Genomic DNA, 20247 nt, shown 5'->3' on the forward strand with positions numbered 1-20247 from the left:
CTACCTATATTTTGAAGATCAGTTGCATTCATGCATTAAGAATTAGACCACTGGGGGCCAGAGAGATAGCATGGAGGTAGGGCATTTGCATTGCATGCAGAAGGACGGTGGTTCAAATCCCTGCATCCTATATGGTCCCCCGAGCCTGCCAGGAGCGATTTCTGAGCATAGAGCCAGAAGTAACCCCTGAGCACAGCCGGATGTGACCCAAAAACCAAAAAATAAATAAATAAATAAATACATAAATAAATAAATAAATAAATAAAAGAATTAGACCACTAACTTTTTGCCTAGAAAGTTTCCTAGATAATTCCTCACCTTGCATTAATTAATGATATTGGAGTCTGAAGGAAAGAAGTCCACAAAAGTGTGATGATCTTAACTGGGAAAAAAAAAACACTCCAGGACACAATTATTGGTAAAGAAAAGTGCTATTTTTTAATATGTTCTCGAGTGTGTAGGTCCTTTTAAAATCAATGACACTTCTCCTTTACTATTCTTCCATCATGCTCCCAATGACTTTGTTTCCATTTCTTGAAAAGGCCAAAAACAACTGACTAGATACCCAGGAAGGGATGTAGCTTGAGATAGGGCTTATGGGTCACAAAGCAACACCAGCAGCTGAGGACTTTTCTTATTTGGCTTGAGAGTCCCTTTGTCCTGTCTTAGCCTAGATTCCCCCAGCTGTACCCTACCCCCTAGTGTTCCCTTCTCTGGGTGTTTTAGATCTTTAGATCTGAGAGATCAGAGTCTTTAATGCCGCCCTCTGCCCAGAAACTTTATAGATGGGAAAAGTGTACCCAAGATCAAACAAGCTCATTAATTGGCAGAGCCAAAAACCTGTGTGTCCCATATCTCAAATCAGGTATTTGTATCTTTTTACTATACCTTCTACCTCCAAGAAAACTACTCACATCTGCCTCTGACTCTAATAACTGGAACATATAAGCTATGATAGGACAATGAATAGACCTAGTTGACAAGAACCAAGCCAACTGACACAAGTAATGAATCACAGCTTTTTCATTTTCCCTCCATGGGAATGAATATGGTGGCAAACACCTACTTATGTGCCCAAGACTCCCACAATTAGCAGCAGTGAATATATTTTTTCACAATTCCAAGCTCCTGGTCAGCTATGGAAATTATGGAGATGAGCTGCCCACCAGCCTGCCAATCAGTTTACCAAACCTCTTCTTGGTTCACTCTTGACTTAATACAGATGGGACTTTATTTTAAAATGGCTAAAATCTGTCTCTATGCTACACTGGGAGACTCTCAGAATTGCTCAGAAACATACTTGGCATGAGGAGAACTGAGTACTGGAGAAAAAGGAGACTCAAAGAAACAGGCAGAACTAGGAGAAGCAGAATCTGTGCTTTCTCCTATCAATAAGCACATTGAGGAAAGAGACCACAGAGGTGCAAGTACATCTCCCCATAAAAGAAGCTTTAAGGAAGGCATGAAAGAAGAAAGAACCCCATAGACTGGTGTCTTACAAGACAGAGGAGGCAGGCATTTCAAAAGGAAAGTGATAGATGGTAAAAAAAAAAATATTGTAGTAATCTCATGACATTTGAGCACTAAGAAGTTTTTTATTTAATTTGGCAACTGAATAGTCGATCACTGGTGATTTTTTTTAACAATGGAGGGTTAAAGAGTACCTAAAATGAATTGATAGGTAAAATAATTTTTAAAGAATGTGAACCGATAGGGGCAACAGATGTTTAAAATTGTGGTCAATCTTTTTTTTTTTTTGGTTTTTGGGTCACACCCAGCAGCGCTCAGGGGTTCCTCCTGGCAGTCTCAGGGGACCATATGGAATGCCAGGATTCTAATCACCATCCTTCTGAGTCTAAGGCAGATACCTTATCACTGTGCTATCTCTCCAGCCCCAATTTTGGTCAATTTTGAGTGTACTACCATTACTTATGTGTAGACTACTTATTTGAAGGTGACATAACCTATGAGGAGAGGGCTTTTTAACTTGTGTTAAAAACTTGAGAAAGGGGCCGGCGAGGTGGCGCTAGAGGTAAGGTGTCTGCCTTGCAAGCGCTAGCCAAGGAAGGACCGTGGTTCGATCCCCCAGCATCTCATATGGTACCCCCAAGCCAGGGGCAATTTCTGAGCATTTAGCAAGGAGTAACCCCTGAGCATCAAATGGATGTGGCCGAAAAACAAAAACAAAACAAAACAAAACAACAAAAACTTGAGAAAGTGGGCTGGAGAGATAGCATGGAGGTAAGGCATTTGCCTTGCTTGCAGAAGATCGGTGGTTCTAATCCCGGCATCCCATATGGTCTCCTGAGGCTGCCAGGAGTGATTTCTGAGCGTACAGCCAGGAGGAACCCCTGAGTGCTGCCACATGTGATCCAAAAACCAAAAAAAAAACTTGAGAAAGTGGAAGCAGAAGTAGGCAGTAGTAGTCAGACATTTGCTGGGACAAAGAGGATGGGCATGGATGGAAAGCAGAGGGAAAAACAAGTCAAATATATACCCAATCAATACTGAGAACCCCAGCAAAGCTGTCAACTATGAATTTGTCATAAATGATAGCCCAGAAAGAAGCATAAAATAGATTGATTGGGGGAGGGGTAGAGGTGATTGATAGGTTCAATAAAAGTTGTAGGGGCTGAGGGGGAAAAAAGTCACTGGTGATGAGGTTCCCCCTAGTTGTTCCTGAGGACTCTTCACTGCCAGCCGCAAAGCCTGTTTTCTCCCTGAGAAACCTGTACTGAGACTTGATCTCCACCAATCTTCCTCCCCCGCCCTCCTTTCCAGCTATTTCTCTAAATTGCCCTGCTCCTCTTGCTATTTTCATGACCTTTGTTTTTCTTTTCTCCCATTTTGGGGAACTCTTCCAATACTGCTTCCTCTACCTAGTCTGAACGACTGAGGAGGAACATCTGTGCAGCAAGGTGAAGACCTGTGGCCAAAAATAGATTCAGGAACAGTGTCAACCAGGACTAATGTCAGGGCCTGGAGGGGAATTCCTGGAGGGAATCAGACCCTGCCCAGAGTCTGATGGCAGCCATGAAGCTCCTACCTGCAGAGAATTGTGATGATGGAAATTGCTAGAATTTAAGTAGGACCTGCTCCTCCATGTTACGAAAAATTGATCTACAAATTCATCTTGCACCAGGTTCTGTGCTAAAGTTCCATTTACCTCAACAGAAGCCATGCCATCATTTTCTCAGCATACCCGAGAAACCCAGTTTTCTCTCTTGAATGGTCTTCTCTACCATAAGAAACCAGAAATGCCTGCATCTCCATGTCACAACTAATCCAAGACTGAAAGACTGAACTCACTCCAAATGGAACCAATATGGGAATAAGTCCAAAATGGTATTAAATCAAAATGCCAGTTTCTTAAGTCCATCATATAACTAGTAGCTGTTTTAAAGTATATATCTTAAAAAGTCATATTTTGTTTTCTCATGCAAAGCTGAAACAAAATCAAGGCCTAGAATATTGATATTAAGTACACAGGGAAATCCAGGGAGCAGGTGATGAGGTGGGAAAACTGTTAATAGGGATAGAGAGGTGCCCCAGGGCCCTGCTGAAAAGAAAGAGTCCTACCCCCACCCCAGGCTTGCTAAAGGAATCCCCTCAGCATGCAGGGACTTGGTAACAGGGAGGGAGTGAATGATACTATAGTCCCCTCACCCAGCAGGTGCTTCTAGAGCCCAGTAGGGATAGAAAAAATTTCCCTCAGGGATAGAAGGAAATTCAAGTCTTTAACAAGGTATTTCTGCTTCTTGTTTGTGGCCACCAGCTGCTCCAGAAGTGGTTCTCAGTCAGGTCTGAGGCTGTCCCCACATCCCCTGGCTGCCCACACAAAGCACCATGAAGCTCACTCTGAGGAGGTGGGAGGTGTGGGCTCCCCATAAAACAAAGAGGAACCAAGAGCAGTAATTAGTGGAGTAATTACAGGGAGCCTTGCCAAGTTAACTAAAGAGAAAAACATTTAAAAATGGAAAGAGATGCAAACAAAGCCCAAGCCAGAAAGTCCCCTGAGCCCCAAAGAGAAGATGACTAACTCAAAAGATTTCCTGAGCCCTGGAGTGGACTTGGTGACCCCAAATTTGAAGACAGGGTCCTGCAAGTCCATGTGCCAAGGGGAGCTTGGCATGTGCTGGTGAAATCATGACAAGTCAATGGGCACAATGTGCTTGAGTCAGGTGGAGAAGAAAATGAACAGGTCTGGCTCACAGCAGAAGACAGATGTTCTCTCCATTTGAAATCCTCCCATTGACAAAGGCCTCACAAACAACAAGTTCTGTAAACTGCATCTTGAGCCCAAAGTCAGGATCTCAGACTCTTGAAATTAGCCAAGCAATGGTAGGACCAGGCAAACCTATGCCTCAGGGCCAGGAGGCTAAAGCCAAAACCAAAGGTCCCCCAACACCACCGGTAACAGGCTCCTTCTCAGTCAAGCCTGTTCTGGTGAGTGCCCTGAGCCCCAGCATCCAGCAGGCCTCTTCTTTTTGAGCCTTCTCCAAGAGCCACAAAGATCCATCTCAGATGCAACTTAGAGCTCCTTGCTCCCATGACTTCTGAAACACTCCTCTTTGCATCCTAGAAGCCACATCCTAAAGTTGCTTCAGAGGCTCCAAACGAAACCACGTCTTGCCTCCCAATGTCCCCCTTGTCCACTTTAACAGAACTTCCTCCGTGGATATTCTGTGGATCCAGACCCAGCTCATCTCTCCACTGCCTCAACACAAAAGGGCTACAGGTGGAGTCTCAGCTCTCTTGAGGCTGAGGACAGCCTGGGGTGTGGGCGAATGAGAATATGCCCTCTGATCTTTGGCTCAGTGCACATGGAGAGTGAACTCTCTAAAGCAAGAACCCCACTAACCTCAGGTGTTACTGAACCTGATGCAAGTGGTAGCTGCTGCCCAGCTTTCCTGACAGAACTCAGGACTTAGGCCTCAGAACGGTGGTAACAAGGGGGTGGCTACTGAAACCACTTCAGAAAGGCAGGTTCTGACATCAAAGATGAGCTATGAGCCAAAAATAAATTATAAGTGGCACAGAAGGTGAGCGCTGAAGTACATCTTCTTTAGCTGGCATGTGCGATATCAGCCTACACCACCACACTGACAGGTCCATGGTGTCCATGACACTTTTCCAGAGGCCACCTGGTCAACATCAGGAAAGGAACTGGGAAAGGCAAATACCCTGAAAACCATTAAAACTCAAATAGGCACCAATTGAGACCAATGGCCTCTAGAAGCCTCCGTTCATTACCCTGCCCAGGGCAGGTGACTTCAACCCTGGCAGGCCAATCAAAGGCAAACAGTGACAGTCTTTGGCTGTGCTGGCCAGGAATAAGAGGCCTGCTCTATGTCAGAACCTCTACCTTCTTTCACCTTCTTCTGGGACCAGGAGAAGTCTGGCTATATACATTCCTCCTATGCCCTGCAAACTGAAAGGTGAGAAAAGTCTACTTTCCTCAGCAGCAAGAATTCACCAAGGCAAACGGGTTTTCCCCAGACCAACTGGCCTGGAGCTCTTCTAGACCCTGCACATCTGACCCTGCCAGGAGTCGGGAACTCCTCCCCTCTTGTTGGTTTATTCCTGATATCTCTGACATGGATGCAAGAAGGCTCCCAAATAAATGCTGTATGATGTGAACGGCAAAGAAGATCACGACACAGCTCCACAAGACTGTCTCACATCCACAATCTCAAGAAAATGAGCTGAAAGGTGGGAAGAAGTGGTCAATAGGACGGGGTGCCGGTGGCCGGGCAGCTCGGCCTCCTTCCAGCTCTCACACTTGGGAGATGCTGTTGGTCAGACGAAAAGACATTCTTTTTGCTTTTTCGTTGTCCTGCCAGAAAAACAAGAAGGTGGAGTTGGAGTGACCACCTGTTACTGTGAAGAGTACGTGCTCTGCCCAGGGGCAGAGATAATACAGCAGGCAGGAATTTGCCTTGCACACATTTGACCTAGGCCCCCAGCATACCACATGGTCCCTTTAGCCTTGCCAAGAGTGAGCATAGAGCCAGGAGTAAGCCCAAAGCATCACTGGAAATGACCCCTAAACAACAAAGTGTTTTACCCCTAGGTGCAACAGCAAAATTCACTGAAGTCATAGCAGAGTGGGTTTAAGTGTCATAATGTAAGGAGGAAACTAGTGAGGACGTGTACATGGAGGCAGGAGAATTAGAGCAGTGGTCTGAGGTGGTTGTGAAGGGACATCTCCATGCTGAAATAGTTTGGCTGTGACCCCCCCACAGGTTGGCAGGTCCCAGGGCAAGAGACTCACTTCTGCCTTGCCTCCTTTATGCCATTATGGGGACTTCTTCCTATCTCCCAAACCCAAGCTGAGGTAAGGACCTAAAAGTAGGCACTTCTCTTCCTGGGGTTATCCTGGTACAGAATGATTAGCTAGTGTGAAAGTAGGAGTTGGGAGACCTGGCTCCTTGTTCTAGACCTTGGACCAGCCCACTCACTGCTCAGAGAAATAAGTTAGATACATCCTCGGCTGTTCTGCCATCCTCTGAGACCACAGAGCTGGAGGTGGGAACTCAGGTTTGCCTCACTGCTCTCCCAGGCCACCAGAGAAGCTGCATGCTAGGCTGCTACCCATCTAGTTGTCTCAGGTCCACCCCACTTGCCCACCAGCAGCTCTTTACCATATGTCGCCGCCGCCTCTTAGGCTGGATACCCTCTTGCATGTAAGAGGGCCACGGGAAGCTCTGGGGCGTGGAGCACGTACTCTCACTGGATACCTCCTCTGAGTCTGAATCCTCCTGCCTGGGCTGGGCAAACTGCTTCTCTGGATAGATGTCTTTCAACCAGCCCTCAAAGAACACTTCCAGGCAGCGGCCAGCCTCAGCCACCTCTGAGTCAGGCTGCATGAGGGGGAAAGAGGAGAGGGGTGAAAAGAGGTCCACACCTCCAAATCCCCCCAAAAAAAAACAAAAATCTCAACAACCACAATAGCAACAACAACAAAAAATCTAGCTGGGTGTCCAGGACATGGGGAATAGGACATTTTCTCAAGACTTGGAATAACCAGTTTCATATCAGCTCTAGAACAGATGCTACAAGAAAGCACCACACACATGGCCCATCACTAGTGCCCTCTACCTTCTTCCTGAGCCCATGGCTGGATTTCTCTTAAAGGAAGCTTTTAAACACTCACTATGAGAGGCCCCAGAGGGTCTAATACTGGGTCCTTATGACAACCTCCATCCCAACATAAAGGTGTTGGAAACACTGGGTAGGGGAGGGTAAAGGGGAGGACATACATAATTGAACTTAGCGCAGTTCCAGAACATGAGGCGCACATCAGACACCACCTCTTCTGGGGTGGTGTAGTGAGCTGGGTCTTTCTTCTGTAGCTTCCTCCGAATGATTGATAGATCCATTGGCCTCTTAATAATCTGATAATAATGCCGGGCCTAAAAAAAATAATAATAATGCTGGCCCTTGGGATAGGGACCAGAAGAGGAGAAAAAGCAGGGAAGAGTGAGAAAGCAGAGGGATACAGAGAAAGCAAGAGCCAGAGAAACAGGTAAAGAATATAAAGAGAAAGCATGGAGCCAGGAGTAACCCCTGAGTACTGCCGGGTGAGACCCAAAAACCCAAAAAAAAAAAAAATTAATTAATTTTTGGGCCCGGAGAGATAGCACAGTGGTGTTTGCCTTGCAAGCAGCAGATCCAGGACCAAAGGTGGTTGGTTCGAATCCCAGTGTCCCATATGGTCCCTCGTGCCTGCCAGGAGCTATTTCTGAGCAGACAGCCAGGAGTAACACCTGAGCACCGCCGGGTGTGGCCCAAAAACCAAAAAAAAAAAAAAAAAAAAAAAGAATATAAAGAGAAAGGCAAGAAGCAAAGTGGGGTATGGGAGGAGAACAAGGAAAGGAGAAATGCTTTTCTAATCAAGGTAACCCTGAGGGGTAGCAGTTGTGGAAGGGAGGGAAGTGAGGGGCTGTGGTATCCAAAGACCTACCCAGTCCCTGGGTCTTTGCAGATGATCAATGCCCTGAACCCCTCATGCATGACCAGCTCCAGGGCCTCGAGCCTTTGACACACTCTCAGAGGTAGTGGGAGTGCATGGGGATGGGGTAGGGGAAAAGATGATGCTGGAGTGGGGGGTTCAGGGAGGAAGGAACAAGAGGTGCAGGGGACAAGAATGTAGGTTACAGGATTCCTTACCAGTGGACTGACAGGCTCATGGAAAGGCAGGCTGAGACTGTTGCAGCATAGCGACAGGACCAGCTTCTCACACTTCTGCAGAGACCAGAATTGGCAACAAGGTCAATGGGCTCTGACCATATTTCAATAAGAAAGGGACACTGATAGCAGCTCAGAGGAAAAGTAGAGCCAGCTCCTAAAGAACAGCCAAGATTTAAGCAGGTACCCTAGCCAGGGGCTAAACTCCAGGACCCCCATACCTTCTGATCAAATAGGCTCAGGCCAGGAGGAGCCCGTACCCCAGGCTGATTGTAGCGGGCGTTCTCACAGTCGTACTCCATTTCAGGCTGTGTCAGGCTGCGACACAGGGTACACACCCAATCTCCCCTACAGCAACAAATGGAGAGGGGGACAATTTAGGTCTTTACATCTGGCCCAGAGGGCCCTGCTCTGCCCTGCTGTCCTAAGAACATTGGTGGGGCATGATGACCTGGACCTTAGAGTCCTTCTCTCTGGTCTGTAAGAGATAGCACCTAGCCACACAGTTGAAATAAATCAGTCACTTGAGATTTAGCTAATTCAGAAAAGAAAACAAAAAGAGCTCTAAAGAACCAGGAAGAGAAGAATGGAAACTGTACAGGAAGGAGCCTGGAACAGGAGTAATGGGAGATCTCAACCTCACAGATTTATCTGTCTAAAAGCAAGAAGTTCCATGATGGTGACAGGGCCACTGAGTTATGGGCTTATCCCTTGCTGACACACAGAGGGAAAGGAAGCTAACCTATGGGGCCCATTTTGCCAAGTCAGAGGAAGGTCAGGTGCTGGTCTAACTCACCCAGGGAAGCTGAGCAGGGCTGGCAGGTGACAGGAGAGATGATACACTTTGGGGCAGCGGTCACAGCACAACAACTCTCCCCCATTGAGGCACACAGCACAGAAGTCTTCATTTTCTATTGGAACTGGGGGTCCCTTCTTAGCTCCAGGGGTACGAGGAGGAAGTCTTGGTTCTTCAGAGGCTGCCCCCTCCACCTCTGAAGGTCGCTGCCCAGGCATAGAAGTGACAGTGACCTTTCTTCCCCCCAGGCTAGGGGTCTGTATGGCATCTGAGCTGTGGTCTTGGCTGACCTTGGGAAGAAGGGAGCCTGAGTCAGAGTACAGTGCCAACAAATTGCTGTGGTGCAGAAGCAAGGGACCCAGACAAGCCCAGGGCATTCATTTATCTCAGGCCCTGAATCCACAAGGTCCCTTGAGTGCTGGAATAGCTCACACCCCAGGTGCCTCACAAACTCCTGGCTGCAACAGGCAAGTAATTTGGCCCAGCCTGGGTAAGCTATAGTCCCAACACAGCGAAGCAGGGTAAGGCTGGATTTCTTGTAGCAGCAACAGAGAATGGGAAGGTAATACCTTAATGGACATGCTAGAGGACTGAGTGCCACACTCAATGATCAACAGGAATCTCCCATCCTGATCATTCTTCTGGGGCTTCAGCTTGAACACAGGCATCTCTCCTGAAGAAGTGGCACAAATCTTAAGTCGCTCCAGTCGCACATAGGGGATCTTGGGCTCACTGGTGAAGGAGCTGTGACAAGAGAAATGCTTCTATATCTGGTGTAGGTAACACCTCAGGCCCCTGCTTCCAAGTTGGACTTACCCATGACCCCAAAACTGAATTAATGCTCAAGATCTCCTCAGCCCAATCCTCTACAAATCCCAATATTCTTCTCTCTGGTCATGCCTGTCAACTTCTAGAAAATCCTTTCGGGCTAAGTTTCTTAGTTGTGACATTGTGACCCCATTTGGGGTAGCATAACTGAGTTGAGTGGTCACAAAAAAAAAAAAAAAAAAAAAAAACCAAACTAGAAACGGTAAAGGCTTCTGAATATACCACAAACTAAAATTAATTCAAAACACAGGGTGTAAGCCTTGAATCCAAGGTATTTCTGGTACAGTTCCCTAATGCTACATTTCTCAGGCACAAAGAAATGACAAGTGAAAAGAATTTAAACAGTTATAATGGGGCTCAGAGTTTCGGGTACATTGATGGTGTATAGGTGTGGTATAAGCATATATTTAAACCGCAAGTCCAATCAGACTGTTAGGAGGCCAGCCAAACTACAATCACAAGACTTAAAAATATGCCTGTCAAGAAGGCAGTCCAGGGGATGGGAGGGAACCTAAGAACATAGGTAAAGGGAAGCTGGCATGGGTGATGGAATTGGTATTAAAATAGTATATGTCCACAATGGAATATTATGCAGCTGTCAGGAGAGATGAAGTCATGAAATTTTCCTATACATGGATGTACACAGAATCTATTATGCTGAGTGAAATAAGTCAGAGAGAGAGAGAAAAACGCAGAATGGTCTCACTCATCTATGGGTTTTAAGAAAAATGAAAGACATTCTTGCAATAATAAATTTCAGACACAAAAGAGAAAAGAGCTGGAAGTTCCAGCTCACCTCAGGAAGCTCACCACAAAGAGTGATGAGTTTAGTTAGAGAAATAACTACATTTTGAACTGTCCTAATATTGAGAATGTATGAGGGAAATGCAGAGCCTGTTTAGAGTACAGGCAGGGATCGGGTGGGGAGGAGGGAGATTTGGGACATGGGTGATGGGAATGTTGCACTGGTGATGGGTGGTGTTCCTTTTATGACTGAAACCCAAACACAATCATGTATGTAATCAAGGTGTTTAAATTTAAAAAAAAATAGTATATGTCGGGGCTGGAGAGATAGCATGGAGGTAAGGCATTTGCCTTTCATGCAGAAGGACCGTTGTTCGAATCCCAGCATCCCATATGGTCCCCTGTGCCTGCCAGGGACGATTTCTGAACATAGAGCCAGGAGTAACACCTGAGAGCTGCCAGGTGTGACCAAAAAAACAAAACAAAACAAAAGTATATGTGGGCCGGAGAGATAGCACAGTGGTGGTGTGTTTGCCTTGCATGCAGCCAACTCAGGAGGGATCCAGTTCAATTCCCAGCATCCCATATGGTCTCCCCGCCTTCTGGGGCAATTTCTGAGTGCAAAGCCAGGAGAAATCCCTGAACACTGCCAGGTGTCGCCCAAAAACCAACCAACCAATAAATAAATAAAGTTTAACAAAATACATAAATAAAATAAAATAGTATATGCCTAAAACTATTATTAACAACTTGTAAGTTATATGCCTTCATTAAAAAATAAAAATATTTGGGCCGGAGAGATAGCATGGAGGTAAGGCATTTGCCTTTCATGCAGAAGATCATTGGTTCGAATCCCAGCATCCCATATGGTCCCCTGAGCCTGCCAGGAGTGATTTCTGAGCACGGAGCCAGAAGTAACCCCTGAGCATTGCTGGGTGTGACCCAAAAACGAAAATAAAATAAAATAAAAATATTTAATTTAATTTTTTAGAAATGGTGCAATCATGCAATTCACTGCAACATGGATGAAACTGCAAAATATCGTGATAAATGAAGTAAGCCAGAAGAAGAAGGATAAATGCAAGATGATATCATTTATATGTAGTATTTAGAATAAATACATGAGGAAATACAACAATGTAAATGGAGGTTGTCAAGATCACTCTTGGCCCCAGAGTATAGTGAGGAGAAGGAAATAAACTGATGGGGGGAGGCAGAAGTGAAATAACAGGAAACAGGGGTGAAGGGGATTAAGCTACATTGGTGATGTTAAGGAAGGACAGAACTAAATATCCAAACCACACTAAGAACATCTGAAACCATGAGACCCAAATTTTACCAACCAACTTTTAAAAAGGTGCCTGTATGATGGCAGGCTGGGGTGTGGGCAGCAGGAGAATATAAGGGATGGACTTTGGGAACTGGGAACAATGGTAGAGGAAGGTTGACACTGGTGGTGGGATTGGTTCTAAAACTCAGCTATGAATAACTTTGTAAATTATGGTGCTTTAATTAAAAGGGAGAGAAAGAGGAGAGGGGAGAGAGAGAAAGAAAGAGAGAGGGAGAGAGAGAGAGAGAGAGAGAGAGAGAGAGAGAGAGAGAGAGAGAGAGAGAGAGAGAGAGAGAGAGAGAGAGAGAGAGAGAGAGAGAGAGAAAGTCCTGCTCTGGGAACACCCTGGCCCAAAAAGGGAGCAAAGGAAAAGGAGGCACACATGCTTTATAGCACAATATGGGTCTGCACCTCTTTCCACAACCAGCTAGGACTCTGACCAAACATACCCAACTGGAGGTCATGAGGAGAAAAAGGAGAGTTTCAAGCAAATCTCTGATCCCAGTTAAGTCATCTAGGACTCTTTACTTCCTGTGCCAACCACCCAGAGTATGAAGTAGGGAAAAGTGTGCAGTAAGGTGAAGGTAGACTTGGAGTCTATTACCTGATACTGTGGTTTTCCTTGGTATTTGGCTCCAGGGCTCCTTGATCAAAGTTGTCATACTCTAAGGCAAAAGAAAATACCAATGACATAGATAAAAAACATTGTCACCTGCAATTGAAGCTCCTATATGCTCTTCCTACCTTTAGTCACATACCTGTCCCCCAATTGCTACCCACATGGTAATCCCCATGGTATGCCCACAAGAGACAGCATAATCATTACAAACTAAAAAGATCCCATATATACTCTTAACAAGCTGCTTTTTAATTTCCCAACTCGTCATCACCTTCCCCACAAGACATGAATCCTAACCCTAGTGAGATGAGATGAGATGAGATAGCCAGGATAGGATCAGATCCCATCTCTAATAGAGAAAAGTTCCTTTTCATAAGATACAATAGAGATTCTGTTACTGCTGGGTACAAGGCAAATTCCCACACTAGAGAGTAAGTCACCAATGATATGTCCATGCAGTTAAGTATTCTGGCAGTCTCAGAGGAAGTGATGATTAGCACCATTTACAAAGAAAGAAAACCGACTGAAAAAGGTAGGGGATTTTGCCAGAAGCATACATTAAAAAATTGGTTTTCTAGATCAACCAATCCAAAGTCAGGAATACTCTTTTTCCTGAAATATTTTCCAAAGAGTAGCTCTCCTGTAGTTCTTCCTTTTTTATCCTGCCTATAACCCATACATCTTTATATGGGAATGTGACAAGGAGGCTAAGACCCACTCGCTCAGCCACACCCACAGTGAGGGAAGCACAACAACAGGTATCAATAGCTCTAGAGAGGAAAAAAAATGAGCAGAAAGACAATTGCAGCTCCCTCATGCTTACAGCCTGTGTGTGGACTCCACCTCACAAAAGCCACTGAAAGGCAGGTAACTTACTCGAGTCTCACCTTTTGGATTCTGGTACTGTTGCAAAGCCATGGATGTGCTGACCACTGGAACCAGTGGAGATTTTTTCACAGAGAGATTAATTGGCTCCTCAGGTTCTGAAGGAATAACCAAGTCTTTGGAGGCATCCAGACCAGGGGCCATGGGTCCTTGTCCCAGAGAATCAGTGAAGCGGGTGGAGTCCTCACTTTCAATCTTTTGAAAGGCCAACAAGAATCAAATCAGACATTCTACCACTGGAAGCCACAGAGCTATTAAATGAAGGCCAGGCTAAGTTTCTGGTGAAGAAAGGAAGGTGAATGGGATTCTCCAGGACTCACCTTACAAAGTGTAGTTCCAAGGGAGGGGTTGGGCCCATCCAGAGGGCACAGGTTGTCAGTGCCTCGGCCAGAGCTTGAACTGCAGCTTGAACTGGATCCAGTTTCTGACTGTGTGTCAGAAGCTGGGGGCAAGCCTGGATGAGGACAAGCTGCCAGACTCGTCACAGACTCAGTGGGAGTAGACACTGGGTTAGGCCCAGGCTGAGAGCGATCATTTGCCAGGCTCGGGATAGCCAGGGAGGACTCACTCATAGGGTTGAGCATGGACTGGGGAGCACCACGCATAAGGCTGGGTACAGGTTGCAGATGGCTGGCTGTCAGGCTGGGCACAGTCTGGTTTTGACTGTTTGCCAGGCTGGACACAGTTGGTGGGGGGCCACTCAGCAGGCTTTGTACTGTCTGGGGGGTACCTGTTGTCAGGCTGCTCACACTCTGGATCTGTGGTTCTAAGGTTCTTGTCAGCCTGTTGGATGACAACTCCATTTCCAGTGTGTTAGAAAAGCCCATGATGCTCACTGAGGTGGAGTGCTGCAGAAACAGAAGAAAGGGCAAACTATTAGCTAGCCAACAGGTCAGGGCAGAGAAGAGAGAAGTGGCCTATCAAGAGAAACTCCCAATTCCATTTCAGTCTTGTCCAAGGACTAGGAACTTCAGGAGGAAAAAATGACAGCCTAGGAAACACTGCTCCCATTTTCCCATATCAATGAAGCTAACAGGGCTGAGGACAAGGTTGTTCAAGAGGCAGGAGAGAAAACAGAAAAACTAGCTTACACCTAAACTATATACTTGCTAGTGTATACACACACATCACAAGTCATCCCTGTACCAAACACTCCTAGTTCACAGTGCTCTTTTGATAAAATCATTAGTGACTTCTCTCCCTTACACATGCCCTACTCTTAGTTTATGAACTAAGTTGTAAGCATTCTGTTCTCAATTACATTAAATATTGGGGTCTGAGGCTAGAGAATTGTAGAGGCCCTGAGTTCAGTCCCCAATATTGGTGTGCCTCTCACCAATCTGAGATTTGCTGACAGGGATAGTTCAATAAAGTATGGGAGATCAGAGGTTCAAGCTCTGACCTGTCTTAGGCCTTCTTTGAGACAATGCCAAGGGTTAGTGGGCCCCATTTAGTGCTGGAGAATTTCAGGAAGCTTCTTTTTTTTTTTTTGGTTTTGGGCCACACCCGGCGATGCTCAGGGGTGACTCCTGGCTGTCTGCTCAGAAATAGCTCCTGGCAGGCACCGGGGACCATATGGAACACCGGGATTCGAACCAACCACCTTTGGTCCTAGATCAGCTGCTTGCAAGGCAAACGCCACTGTGCTATCTCTCCGGGCCCTCAGAGAGCTTCTTAAAGACCTTTGCAGATCAACTCCAATCCCACCAGCACTAGATTAATTTCTTTAAATTTTGATAATCTTTTCTAGCCCTGTTATATAGTCAAAAACATCCTAAACCAGAAGCAGAGAGCATAAGAATAGTCACATATTTTTTGTTGTTATTTTTGGTCCACACCCAGAAGTGCTCAGAGATTACTTCTAACTCTTGTGCTCAGGGATTACTTCTGGCAGGGCTCAGGAAACCATATGGTATGCCATGTATCAAACCTGGGTTGGTCCTGTGCAAAGCAAAAGTCCTCACTGTACTATCACTCCAGCCCCAAGAGCAGTCAAATGTTCTCCAATCTGGACAGTCCATAGAGGAGGAAATAATAATCCAACCACAAAATTTCTTTTCTGGGGCTGAGACATGTTTCAGTTTAAACTCCCTGTCATGCAAGTATGCTGAATGAGTTCCATTCCTAATGCTGCCTTCCTGCATAGAGCATGAAATCCCTGGTACCACAGTGTTTTCCAGCTGTACTGTAGCCAGGTGTCTGTAAATGCCACAACTCAAGGATACGAGTCCTGGCAAATGTATGTGTGAGCACCACAATGAAAGACTGCAACACTCAGTGAGCACTACAGCCAAGTGTAAGCGCACATGACGCTGATATAGGAATATTACTACTCCTTCCTTAGTCATCACAAGAACATAAAATGTGGCTGAGGAGAGTAATAATCCTTTTCTCATACCTAACTGCTTGGTAACCTGAGAAGGAATTTAAAAGGTAAATTTGTTTGTTTGTTTGTTTGTTTGTAGATGTTAGAACCACACCTAGAAGTGCTCAGGGGTTATTCCTGGCTTTGCTTTCAGAAATTACTCCTGGTGGGCTCTAGGGACTATATGGGTTGCCAGGGATTGAATTTGAGTTGGCTTCAGGTATGGGTAGGTGTTAACCCTCCCCAAAGCTAAATGCTAATCTTACCTGATATCAGACCAGCCCACATCTGGGAGGGGTCTATGGAAGGTAACAAAAAGGTTACTGGGGCTGTAAAGGGGATTGAGAGATTCTGCAGGGGATTCAGCAAGAGAAGCCCCAGGAGGAGGTTGCAGGATTGGAGAGAAGGAGACTGGTTTTAGTGCACATCTGGGAGAGGTCTTTGTAAGGTAACAAGTAGAGTTGGTTGCCCTACCTATTGTGCTATCATTCTAGACTCCTAAAAAGTAAGTTTTAGGGGATGGAGAGATAGCACAGCGGTAGAGCATTTGCCTTGCATGCAGGATGGTGGTTCGAATCCCAGCATCCCATATGGTCCCTGGACGGGGTGATTTCTGAGCATAAAGCCAAGAGTAGCCTGAGTGCTGCCAGGTGTGACCCAAAACCAAAAAAAAAAAAGAAAAAAAAAAGTAAGTTTTAAGAAGTTGAATACATAAACTTGTCCTGCATTTAATCCATTCCACTTTTCAGATTGGAGAGACAAATATAAAAAAGAGGTAAGTATGGAGACTGGTGCTACAAGTAACTTTTAGAAATTTATATCTTTGATATTGCTACCTTAAAAAAATTTGAAGGATGTAATTGAGAGTCAAAGGTAAGATTGAAGAGAAAGAGTTTGGAGTTTTTCCCTATAAAAAGTTCTGGCTGGGCCCGGATGGACAGCACAGCAGTGTTTGCCTTGCAAGCAGCCGATCCAGGACCAAAGGTGGTTGGTTCGAATCCCGGTGTCCCATATGGTCCCCCGTGCCTGCCAGGAGCTATTTCTGAGCAGACAGCCAGGAGTAACCCCTGAGCATCGCCAGGTGTGGCCCAAAAACCAAAAAAAAAAAAAAAAAAGTTCTGGCTGTTACAAGCCAGAGTCACAAGCCAGTGACAACAAAAGATGAGCATCTCCAGCAGAGAAGGTACCCCCTACCTCTCCTGGTCTTAAAAGTTCTCGTTTGAGGGGCTGGAGAGATAACTCGCATTAGGTTTTATTGATATGTAACTTATGGTTGTCTCTCTGTTGTGATAAAGGTCCCTTTCTCCTAACTGAGTTAGGATGCCTGAGTTAAAATGTTTTTCTAAGATAAAGATCACAGCTGTAAAATAAGAGATGGTGACGCTGTACTTTTGCTGTATAAAAGCTTGTGAAAATTGTGTTTCAGTGTCTTTGCTCTGGGGTTCATCCCTTAGCACTGGCCCCTGGGTCACCCTGGCACCAGAAAGAAATAAATTATCATTTTTACAAATTTGCATGGCTCCGTATCTCCTTGAAATGCTCGAGACGCCGCTCGAGAGAGGGGGACTAATCCCAGACCCCAACAAGACATAGAAAACATTTCTAAGTTTGTACAATATTAAAGCTGTCAGTCCTTTCCCTACAAGAAAACATTCATATCTGTACAGGAAAATAAATACTTCAGATATATACCACAAGTTTCAGTGTCAAGTGAGTAAAACTACTCTAGGTCCCAGGATGTGGCTGTCTATCACCAGCAACTCCAATCAGATTCTGGGAGTGAGGGAGGACTTGAGGGGGTGTGAGAGGGTGGGTGGGCAGGTTGCCTCCTTTCTCCCCCAGGCTACTTTGAAACTACATAGATTCCTGATAGATTCCTCCATCCTACCCAAAGAGCTCTCAAACAGTTCTGTTAGTTCCCTACTCCACAGCTACTATCCCATTCTGGGATAATCTTGACCTTTTTCCTAGACTATGGGGCAGAGCATCCTCATTAGAAAAATATTTACAAAATTCAAATTGGATTATATTACTCATTATTGAATCAAACCCTACAGTGTACCCCACTTCCCTTACAATAACTAAAGAAATGCTTCACAAATCTCCCAAGATCTTATGACCTTGGTAGCCACAGTTCAAAAACCACCATAGTTTACACATAGTTCACACAACCTTGTTAGCCATAGTTCACAAGAATTCACATAAAATTATCCTTCGAGCTCCAACCACAAAAAGCTTTCTTCAGTTCATGAAACAGGTCAAATTCTCCAAGGCTTTTCCCCTTCAGAGCATTTGATGACTTTACATAGAATTTCCTCCTACATTTGCCAATTCCTTACATTCTTCTAAACTCTACTTACTAAAGTTTTTTCTCCCCTCTAGACCCTCATGTCTCCTATTATGTCTTCCTAATTCCTTGTGCTTTATTCTCAATAACACAATCTCTGAGATTATTTGATTAAGGTCTGCTTTCTCTATAAAGCTATAAACCCCATTAAGGCATGGATTTTGTCTGTTTTGCTTACCCACTATATTCCTAGATCCAAGAGTGATGCCTGACTAGATAAATTAGTTGATGAGATTTGGGCCAGAGAGGTAGCATGGAGCGGTAAGGCATCTGTCTTACCTGGGCTTGCCTAGGACTGACCGTGGTTGGATCCCCCAGTGTCCCATTTGGTCTCCCAAGCCAGGAGCAATTTCTGAGTGCATAACCAGGAGGTATCCCTGAGTGTCACCGGGTGTGACCAAAAAAAAAAACAAAAACAAACAAAAAAACAAAAACAAAACAAACAAAAGAAAACCGAAAACGCACAAAAAAAGTGAAATAGGGGCCAGAGAGAGAGCACAGCAGTAGGGCATTTGCCTTGCAAATAGCTGATTCAAACAGATGGTGGTTCGAATCCCAGCATCTCATATGGTCCTGTGCATGCCAGGAGTGACTTCTGAGCACAGAGCCAGGAGTAACCTCTGAGCACCACTGAGTGTGACCCCCCAAAATAAAAATATATATATTTACAAAAAAGTGAAACAATGTGGGATCCAGATATTACATGGGGTAATATAGCCTTGCATGTAGCCAAACCAGATTTAATCCTTAAACCACATGATTCCCCAAGGACTACCTGGAGTATTCTATGAGTATGTTTCCTCCATTAAAATGTATTGTAAAAGAGAAAAGAAAGAATAATTTAAAAAAAAGAAAGAAAAAAAAATGTATTGTAATCAGTAAATAACTGTTCTACAAATATTAAGCCAAATGAATGGCTTAGTTCTTCTAATAAGTGAGTCTAAGTTTCTCTAAAATAATGATCATAACGATCATATTTATATTGCTAAAATGTACTGGGAATTAAAAATACTTTTAAAATGTGTTTTATGGGGCCGGGAAGGTGGCGCTAGAGGTAAGGTGTCTGCCTTACAAGCGCTAGCCAAGGAACGGACCGCGGTTCGATCCCCCCGCGTCCCATATGGTCCCCCCAAGCCAGGGGCGATTTCTGAGCACATAGCCAGGAGTAACCCCTGAGCGTCAAACGGGTGTGGCCCAAAAAAACCAAAAAAAAAAAAAAATAAAAAAATAAAATGTGTTTTATATACATCATTTTCTCACTTATCTTTACAACAGATACTAAAGGGTTGTGAAGGTTATAAGAAATAATTTATGGAAAATCCGCGAAAGTACACCGGCCCAGTGGGGCTCAGCTGTGAAAGACTGTGAGTGTGACCTGTCTATGTCTGTCTACTGTCCTCTTGCGTGAAACTCTTGCGAGTGGGGCAAAAAGAGGCTCAGAGGAGCGCTTCGCTACGCGGCCGTGCACTCTTTCTAAGGAAAGAACTCCATTGCAACAAGAAGGAAAAATCACTAAGAACGGCGCTATATCACAGAAGCAAACATTTCTCTCTGGACTGTCTTCTCTGTTACATGCTCGGGCCTAAGATTTGACCCAGTGTGAGGCTTCATCCACGGAGGACTCCCCTCCCTTAGAGGCAAGTCAGCCCATCCAGAAAGGGAGGAGCCAGAGGAGTGTGCTGCCTACATCATATAGACAATGAATACCACTACAACACGTAGAAAAACCCACAATACAAATGTGACAATGGGGAAACAGCGCAGGCCAGCATCAGACATAGAGAATGAAGATGACAATTCTGAGGACCAGATAATGACTGAACAACTAATCAACCTCTCAGATAAGGACTTTAGACTAGCAATATGGAAGGTGCTCAACAGACTCCAAGAAACCATGGATCGAGTTGAACAGAATACTAATAAGAACCAAGAAAATATGAAGGCAGAAATGACAAAACTCCAAACTGAAATAACATGTCAACTAACAGGCCTGAAAAACTCAGTAAACGAAGTGAATGACAAAATGGATAAGCTCTGGGACAGGGTATCAGAAGCTGAGAATAGACTTGGTGCTGTGGAAGATGAGATACATAACAATTCCATACAGCAGGAGAGATTGGACAAAAACTTAAAGCAAATGAGC

At 44.9% G+C, this 20247-nt stretch overlaps 1 protein-coding gene across 1 annotated transcript in view; it reads right to left on the minus strand.

Annotated features, from left to right (window-relative positions):
* Positions 1-3442: 3442 nt before the first annotated feature.
* Positions 3443-20247, minus strand: part of TRIM66 (tripartite motif containing 66) — a 50031-nt gene continuing 33226 nt past the window's right edge. Inside the window, exons 11-20 of the mRNA XM_049780987.1 lie at positions 13713-14240; positions 13395-13587; positions 12493-12553; positions 9556-9730; positions 8987-9276; positions 8412-8538; positions 8173-8247; positions 7263-7415; positions 6645-6863; positions 3443-5836 (exon numbers count right to left, since the gene is read on the minus strand). Coding sequence (XP_049636944.1) covers positions 5777-5836; positions 6645-6863; positions 7263-7415; positions 8173-8247; positions 8412-8538; positions 8987-9276; positions 9556-9730; positions 12493-12553; positions 13395-13587; positions 13713-14240 — 1881 coding nt within the window. The 3' untranslated portion in view covers positions 3443-5776. The remainder of the gene's footprint in view (positions 5837-6644; positions 6864-7262; positions 7416-8172; positions 8248-8411; positions 8539-8986; positions 9277-9555; positions 9731-12492; positions 12554-13394; positions 13588-13712; positions 14241-20247) is intronic.

This window comes from Suncus etruscus, chromosome 9, assembly GCF_024139225.1.
Source record: "Suncus etruscus isolate mSunEtr1 chromosome 9, mSunEtr1.pri.cur, whole genome shotgun sequence".
NCBI lineage: Eukaryota > Metazoa > Chordata > Mammalia > Eulipotyphla > Soricidae > Suncus > Suncus etruscus.